Genomic DNA, 8,572 nt, shown 5'->3' with positions numbered 1-8,572 from the left:
TGCTCTGGCTTATGCAGTCTGCTCTCTCCCTCTCGGCAGAATGCTCTTAGCTCATGGGGACGCAGATTGATTCCCAAGATCATGAGGGTATGCATACCCCTCCCCAAACAGTGTACTCAGCATCTGCTTTACTGCTGTTCTTATTTTCACGTGCCTGTCTCAAATTAGAGTCCAAAGTAAATAAAAATACCTTTGACATCTTTTTCTTAGTTTTATCTTTATTCTGTAGGCTGTATAAAATCCACACAATATTAAACAGCATAAAATACTGAAGCTTTTATTTATGTGTTGTATAAATTTTAATAACAAATTAAATTAGTAACAAATTTGTAACATGATAAATTTAGTAACAAATTTATCATGAACATAGAGCTGAAATACTGTCATGATTGGCAATTCAAAATGATAATGTAAAATTTGCTACATCTCATGATTTTTCACAAGAAAGATCTCAGTTTGGTGTGTCCAACGTATGAACTCTCACGTTGCATTCCCTTTCTGTGTGACACACTTTATCCCTGTCTTTCAGAGTAGACTCTGGAAGCGCACTGTGATGATCACAGTGTGGATGAGGCCTCCATTTCCCACAGCAAACAGCATGTGGGTTTGACTCTTTTAACTCTGCTGCGAACGATTATCTTCAACGACAATAGATCTTGTAGGAGTCACTTCCACAAATATGTATCGAAATTCAAACTGGCCACTCCCTGGGTTCTGAAAAACAGTAGATGCTGTCACCCTCTCCAGAGCTTAAGCAACACGGGGCTCAGAACACTGGAGCCCACTCACCCGGCCAGGAACTGATGCTGACAAACCTCTTCCACTTCTACGTGGACCGTTCCTTGCTTCCCTGGCTCAGAGCCTTCAATGTAGAATTTCACACGGATGCGCTTTAGCCCATTTTTCACATATTCAACAAAACTGTAAAGAGAATGTAAAGATACACATCCAAGCTCCTTTTGTTTTGATATTATCCTGGAGTTCTCCCAAGGACAGTGTATTACCTGACGTGCTGTCTCCGCCCTCGTCTTGACATTTCCCCATAGCCTTTAACAGGCTCACCAAACACACTGATCACCTGCAGAATGGAGACCACGCTTACTTAGTGTGACTGTTTTCAGCCTCCTCCTCTGTGGCTGAGGACACAAAAGGAGAGATGCCCGAGACCCCAGTGGAGATGCATGAGCAACTGGTGAAATGACCACCTGCACATCTGTGAGCAGAGTGTACACAGTGACCTTTGAGCGCCAGGGTCAACATGAGTCAGGAAACAAAGGCCTAATAACATAAAAAGAACCCAAGAGGCTTATTGTTGTGTTATGTCACTGGCTTTGGAAGTGACGAATCCCTGTTCCCCACCACAATGTTCTCATCAGAGAACCTACCTCAGGGTGTGTTCTGCATTTTCCTAAGGCTTTTCCATATATTATGTTAGGGCTGGATGAAGAAAACAGTTCCTTGAAAATGGTATATAACAAGCCACCTGAAAAAGCAGAGAGAGAGAGAGAGAGAGAGAGAAAGAGATGAAGCAAAGCAAGGGGCAAGAGGCTGTGGAAAGGTATTCAAGCACTTGCTGGGCTCTGCCACCTGTAATGCCGACTCCCAAGAGCACCACTATCAAGTTGGTGAAGTCTCGCCCGGCTTCTTTCACTGCAAAGAGAAAATGTCAAAGGTTACAAGTGGGCCCGCAGGCGGCAGTGGGGTCCATGCCCAATGGAACATTCTCAGCTGCTGACCTCAAATGCTCCCAGGTTCACCCCAGCGCTAATCAGGCCTAGGTCCTCTTAGCTTCCAAGACCAGAAGAGAATGCACGCATTCAATGTGGCACAGCTGTGCACAGGGCCTAGCAATCCCCGTATTTCTGCCACTGGATGGTATAATGTTGATACTGCTTTCTTTCTTATCAGTCTCTCAGCATGAGAATGGTCACAGATGAGGCAACATGGACACAGGTCTACCCTGTCCAGATCAAGAATGCTGACTGAGTCAACCCAACCCAAGGACAGGGAACAAAGAGAGCCAAACGGCAACAACTCTTAACCCACCCCCCAGGGCCCACTGATCAAGTGCATAAAACCCAAGAACTGAGCTTGGAACTGGAATGCAGTTGGCCAGTAAAAACTCGATGAATCTCATAAACCTACAGACACTGTTCTTACTCTTTTCTGCACTAAGTAAGTATATGAACATACAGATTAAAGAACAGTTTGGGGAGCTAAGGTAATCAATCAAACAAGATATTATTTTGGGGGAGTGTGTACGTTATTTACATAAATGCTTGTTATGTGTGAACAGCTACATCATGACAAGGGTAATCTTTCACCGATCCTGAGAACACTTCTCGTACTTTTATAGGCTAGTTTAGTCACAGTAGGAACCCAGATTTCTCTAACTTCAGTCCTTAAAAATTGATTTTTCCAGGAAACCAAAAGCTTAACAGATGATTTTTTTCTCCGCTTTTTTCATTGGTACAATAAAATATTATAATAAAACCACTCATTTAAAAGCAGTCTTTACCACAATATACTTTTGGGTTTCGGCACAGGCTGCTAACTTGAAACGTGTTCAGGGTGCTGGAGCGATGGCACGGCGGTTAAGAGTTGCTCTTGCAGACATCCAGAGGTCAGTTCCCAGCAACCACCTTTGGTGGCTCATAATTGCCTGTAACTCCGCCTCCAGGGGATCTGACAACTTTTTCCGGTTTCCATGCCCCATGCCTACCTAGACAGCTGTAAAGTTGTGAAAACTGTGGGTCACACTGTTGGCAGTTCTACCTTTTAATCTGCATGACTCCCCTACCCTAGCTTTCCACGTAAGCTCGCATAAAATGGTATTAGGCAGATTTTTGTCACGTTGGTTGGAGGGCCCGGTCTTTACTGAAGTACCGTATACTTTTTTACCTTTCTGCGACGTGGAGACGCCGGTTTCCTCTCTGCGAATAGACACCTGCTTTCTATTGTCCTCCTTTGCTTTCTGGGGGTCCGGTCCTTGTGTCCAGAAGGTTTTCTGAGCGAACCCAAGAACAGTGCTAGGTTGTATTGTTGTCTTCTGCTCCAGCAGCCTCCACCTCAAAGGCTGAGTCTTCCAGCAAGCTGTGGTGAGCTTGAAGTGTGGCAACAACAGCGGCTGGCCCAGAGGCCGGTGAAGCTTCTCCGCATGCTGTACAACTCGGAGAAAAGCACAAATCATCTTCACAAACACTGAGGCTTCGGAACTGCAACTTGGAAAGCTTCGTAATCCACACACCCAGGCGGACAGGACATGAAATCAGCTCATCACATCACACTCTGTATTAGGCGGATATAAAGACAAAAAATCTTTAAGAGAGGTTAGGGACACCTTTCCTTTTTTCTCTTGAGTTAAAATGCCCTGTTTACCTCCCTATTGACATTCACATCTTGCCCGCCATGCTTTTGCAAAGCAGCCTGGGAAACACCAAACGTCCTGGGAACCGCAGTTTAAGGCCTTCACGGTTTCCTGTGCAACCATAGACAGGAAGGCAGGGTAGACCACATCTCCCACAATGCCAAGCAGCGAGGACGCGCCCGTCCCTCTCGGTATTCCCAGATGCCTCTGCGCGGATCGCTGCGCGTGCGCTGAGAGTCCAGACTGAGGCGTGGATGTTAGTGGTTTCCGTGGTTCTTCAATGGCTGCGTGTTTTAAACCGAACTTGCAGTGTCGGACTAGTTGCAGGTTGCGTGTTCTCGTGGCCCTTCCATAGAGGACGTGTCAAGTGGGAGGCTTTTCGTGTGGTGGGTTGCCACATTTACGGGAAAGTGACTGTCGCGGCGTTCCCGTGTCTTCTCAAGAAAGCAGCTAACAAACAGGCATGAGGCGGGCCGCAGCGGGCCGAGCGGCCTAAGCTCTGCACCCCCAAGTGGCGCCCGCATGGCCGGGGCGTGGGAGAGAAGCCGGGCCCGGACGCGTCCCGCTCGGCGTTCGGGCAGCCGCGGCGGAGGCCTTTCCGGGGACTCTCAGCCCACGCATGCGCGAGCCCGCCTCTGCGCACGCGTGACGGGCCGCGCCGCGCTTCTCGGCCGCGCCGCTAGAAGGTAGCCTTGGGTCTCCATGGCGACCGGACGGGGTTGGATGCTGAGGCCGGGATGCTTCGGCCTGCGGACGCCGCGCGGGTCCCTTGATGGCGGCGCTACCTGGGGCAGCGCGGGGCTGGCAGCGGGGTGTTCCGGGTTCAGGTGACGCTCGGGGCTCGCGGGTGGGTCTCTCCGCAGTGCCCCACCGACCGCTCTTTCTAGAAGATTTTCCTCGGTCCCGCGCCGGCATGTGGCTTCTGCTGCTTCTTAACGCGGGAAGCATCGTGAGAGTGACCAAAGGAAGCCTCCCCGACCTGGAAGGACACGAGTAGAGCCCCTTTCTGAGGAAGTGTCTACTATTTCTAAGCCTTCCAGCCTTCGCTGGCAGCCCCTGTGGGAGGCTCTTAGTTGACCTCCAATCGCTGGCAGACGGCACCAGCGCACGTGTGAAGAAGTGCGCACGCCTATCTCGTTGCGGAGCACAAGGCTGTCATATACCCCTTTTTGTAGTTTAGAAAGAGAATCGCCCGTAGCCCTTTTTATGGCCTCGTAACTTGGAGTAGAATGGAGCCATCAAAACCTGTTTAGCAACAGGTTGCAACCGTCAGGTTGGCCTTGATGCAAATACTCCTCGTATTTTGTTCACCTCTCCCACCAGGCCAGGTTGTTTCTGAGGTCTCATCGAGGTCTGCAGCTCTCTTCTAGTTTGCTGTGTTCCTTCGCATTCAGCGTAAGAGCTGCAGGGTAACTGTTCCGTCCTCAAGGCTAGTTTCCCATTTCTCTCAAGGCTTGCCGTTAAGCCAAAAGATGTTCCTCTCTCATGAGAGAAAGGAATTTTAGGACACAAGAAAAGAGCCTCTCAGAAGAATCTTCGTTCACCCAAATAATTACCTTACTACTTTCTTGTGAGCTGTTTATAGTACTGTACCCATCACTCCAGTTCGATTGTCGAGTGAAGGGATACTTCTAAGAATTCACTTTTTTTTTTTCTTTTGAGACAGAGTCTCTCAGTGTAGCCCTGGCTGTCTTGGAAGGAACTGTGTAAACCAGGCAGGCCTTGAACTGCATGCCTCTGCCTTACTAATTAAAAGCCTGTGCCACCACAGAATGTCCATTCTTGAGGGTTTTCATTTTATTTTTAAGTCTTTGATGTACAGTCGTGTACTTTTTTTTTCTTTCTAGGGAGCCAAATATCTTCGTGTAGGTGTAAAAATAACCTGTTAACGGGTTATGTCAACTACTTAAGTTGTTCCGTTCTCTCCCCAACTCCAGGGCCCTGTCCTGTGTCCTTTCTAGGTCCCATTCTACACCCAGGTTTCAGAAATATGGCACGTTTTCATAATGCTGGACAAACTGTAAGACTTGTGATGGAACAGTGACAGCATTTCTACAAAGAAGAAAAAGACTGGCCTTTAAGCTAGAAACTTAAACTTTAGTAATTTCTTTCTATTCCTAAATTTATTCTTTAGATCTTGTTCTCTCTCAGAGGACAGGATAAGTTTCTTAGAAGTCTCCTTATTTCTTTGTAAGTTGGGTGAGCTTTCTGACAAACTGATAAAAGTAAAGTACCTGTCGTGACTGTGTGGGAACCTGCTCTCAGCCTGTGAACTGGTCTTGTGTAGATTCTTATTGGTAAAGGAAAGTCAGCTGCTAAGACTAGGATGATTGTGCTTAAAGAAGTTAGTTATTAGCTAAGGGTGGTGTGCATGCCTTTAATCCCAGTACTTGGGAGGTAGAAGCAGGCTGATTTCTGTGAGTTCAAGGCCAGCCTGGTTTACAGATCAAGTTTCAGGACAGCTAACACTCTGTAGAGAAACCCCTTGTTTCAAAATAATAGTGATAGTAATAATAATACCACATTGTGGAAAATTATGTGTCAATTAGGAATCACTAGTTTCTCATTTAGCATAAAATGTGTTATTCATAAACATGTGCTATAATTAATACAACACAATATGTAATAAATTGGGTTAATTTATACCTACTATAACTTGATTTATTTCATACTAACAAAATTTAAAATTATTTTTATAAATGTGTTGGGCTTATTCTAAGCTATTAAATAAAATGTACACTCAAGATGTATTAAGTGCAAATCCCATGATCTTCTGTCTGGACCTTCTCTTTGTGTATTTGAAAAATGCTTCTAAAGTAAACATTAGTGGATTCCACGTAGAACTGTTTGAAGATATTTGTTCAGCTCACTCATTGTTTAGTGGAGTGGCCTATTTATAAAGTGAAGTCATTTTTAGGAAGAAATGGAGATGTGCTTTTCAATCATGCCAAAATTAAATTTGTAAATATTTGAAATGGTAAGAAGAGCTCCATGAGGATTGTCAGGAGAACCTTGGGGATGCTCCACTGCTAACTTGTCTGGAGACTTGTCTGTTCTGTGAAATGAGAGGTCTCTTTTAAATGCAGAAAAAGGCCATAAAGAAGTAGCCATGCCATTTTTAGAAAACTGTTGAAAACGTGTCCATAAGAAAATACCCTTGATTTTCTTATAAATGTAGGATGCGATAGGCTTGAAAACATATAACATATTTTCCTGTGCAGAATATGTTATTAAGATGTATTTGGAGAATAAACTGGTAAATAAGCTGTAGTAAATGTTTTAGTCAAAGATAGGCATATCTGTTGTGTTGATTAGGGAAAAGCCTTTGGTACCTTCTTCTCTTCCAGATAACTAGTGCCAGAGAGTACCTCCCTGCCTGGTCCTTAGTTAGCTGTTTAAGAAGAAGGTGCCATAATATACATTCATCTACAGTTTTTGCACACATACTAAACAAGAGAGACTGCGCTCTCACAAGTTCTCAGCAAGTGAGTTAACTTGGTGCAAACTGCCTGGATTGGGTTGCTGTGTGTTCCTATGTTCCTTGAAAGCTAGACACCTGTTTGTGAAGTGCTTCTCAGGCATAGCCCTCTGTGGGCACGAACCACAGAGGTCCTCTTTCTGATCAACACAAAGACTTTGGGGAAGAAATAGGAAATGATTTAAAGAGATGAAGTTCTAAGGGAACATAGAAAATGTACTGAGGCCTGCCTACTGTACCATGCTACCACTGAACCTTGTTCCTATGACTATGTCTTAGCTTTGATATGCTGGCTTTTCTTCCATTCATTGTGTTTGTGTGTGCACATACATGTGCCTACTTTCTCTTTTAGAGAAATAAAGCATATAATATACTAAGGCCTGCTCTTTCATCTGGTGCATTAATTTAGAAAGTTCGCTATCGCCTGAATGCTATGTATAGTGTGGGTGCTAAGGAAGAGTTCAGAGTGAAAGCCACGTGATGATAATGGAAAAGTCGTTACGTTCAGTGTTTGACGGTGACATGTGACACCTAGGTAAAGAACATACAGGTGGTATCCTCAGGAGCTGGATTAGCGTTTAAGGTGGCCTCCAAGGACCTGGGTGAGACCATGTTGTTTGAATGAGTCTTACAGGAGGTGAGCGGCAGACCATGCCACCCGGAAGCCAGCGAGGGCCTCTTGGTACTTGAAACGCTTGGGTAGAAAATGTCTCCTTTGGCTTGCTAACTCCATTAATACAGCGCGAGTGAACTAAGCCCTATCCCTGTTCAGTGTCTTCTGTTTTCTTCTCCAGTACAGATAGCTTTGAGGTGGACATTCCCGAGAGAACTATCAGGGCACGTTTTCTTGAGTTAAGGCTTATTTCTAGAAATTTAATTCTGGCTTTCAAAAATGTGTGTGCTTTTTAAAGATTTCAGGCCACGCTCCCAGACCTGGCCTGTGGAAGGCAGTTACTGCTTTGTCCTTGAACCATCTAGAGGGTCAGCTTCCCTGTAACATGGATTTTGCGAGGTTGAAATTTATACAGTATACTATTTTTGTTGTTGTTGTTCTCTTAGACAGTCCTAAGTCATTTTTATTTTTCTAGCTTTTTATAATTTTATTTTTATTGTTTGTGTGGTGTGTGTGTTTGTGTGTGGTTTTGTGTACCCAAGTTCACGTGCTGGTAGCTACCAGGGGCCGTAGTTTCTCCTGGAACTGAAGGTACAGGTAGCTGTGAGCTGCATGGTGTGGGTGCTAGGAACCAAACTTGAGCCCTCTGTAAGCAAAGTACCCACTCCTAAATCCCAGCACTGCTCCGTGCCCTGTGCTTCTCGAGCTCCCCTTGGGGTTCTGCTCTCTCACTGATGGACTCTAGCCTGGAATAAACAGTTTTCACCACTAGGTTTTGGTCAGAGTATTTTATTACAGCAACACCATGAAATTAGAACAGCATGGTTACCGTTTTCCCTTTTGTTCGCTATCATTAATTTTGGAGCACCGCTTTGCCAGGCTGCCAGTCCTTGAGAGCAGCATTAAACTAGAGTGCAGACGTTAGGTGTACACCCACCGCACACTTGATCTGAACTCCCTCCCTTCTCTTTTCTTTTTTTCTTTCCCTTTCTGTCTTTACTTTCAGGGATGACGTTTCATATTGAATGATCTTTGCATTTTATTGGCCCTTTTTTTCAGAGGGGAACAGAAGATTTGCCTCATCTGGTAATCACATAACTTGACTTTCTCACCT

The 8,572-nt window shown here is 45.2% G+C and overlaps 2 protein-coding genes across 9 annotated transcripts in view; one reads left to right on the top strand and one right to left on the bottom strand.

The window, feature by feature from the left end:
- Nucleotides 1–200: 200 nt before the first annotated feature.
- Nucleotides 201–3,583, bottom strand: Timm21 (translocase of inner mitochondrial membrane 21). Of its 2 annotated transcripts, XM_021627655.2 has the most exons (7): nt 3,379–3,583; nt 2,902–3,288; nt 1,588–1,650; nt 1,386–1,483; nt 1,005–1,078; nt 816–921; nt 201–714 (listed from the first exon to the last, which is right to left on the bottom strand). In XM_021627655.2, exons 2-7 carry the CDS (start codon nt 3,188–3,190, stop codon nt 616–618), a joined length of 729 nt encoding a protein of 242 aa, XP_021483330.1. In that variant the 5' UTR covers nt 3,191–3,288; nt 3,379–3,583; the 3' UTR covers nt 201–615. The 2 variants fall into 2 exon arrangements, with proteins under 2 accessions (XP_021483330.1, XP_021483331.1); XM_021627656.2 differs by having other exon boundaries at nt 790–921; nt 2,902–3,583.
- Nucleotides 3,584–3,889: 306 nt separating this feature from the next.
- Nucleotides 3,890–8,572, top strand: part of Fbxo15 (F-box protein 15) — a 40,960-nt gene continuing 36,277 nt past the window's right edge. For 5 of the 7 annotated variants that reach the window (XM_021627651.2, XM_060376970.1, XM_021627650.2 and 2 more), the window contains exon 1: nt 3,890–4,053. In XM_021627651.2, coding sequence (XP_021483326.1) covers nt 3,890–4,053 — 164 coding nt within the window. The other 2 variants (XM_060376972.1, XM_060376971.1) reach the window with 1 other exon arrangement.

The sequence above is a fragment of the Meriones unguiculatus genome, chromosome 2 (genome assembly GCF_030254825.1).
Source record: "Meriones unguiculatus strain TT.TT164.6M chromosome 2, Bangor_MerUng_6.1, whole genome shotgun sequence".
Lineage (NCBI taxonomy): Eukaryota > Metazoa > Chordata > Mammalia > Rodentia > Muridae > Meriones > Meriones unguiculatus.
Note: the sequence above shows the minus strand (reverse complement) of the source record. Positions and strands in the feature narration are given on the sequence as shown.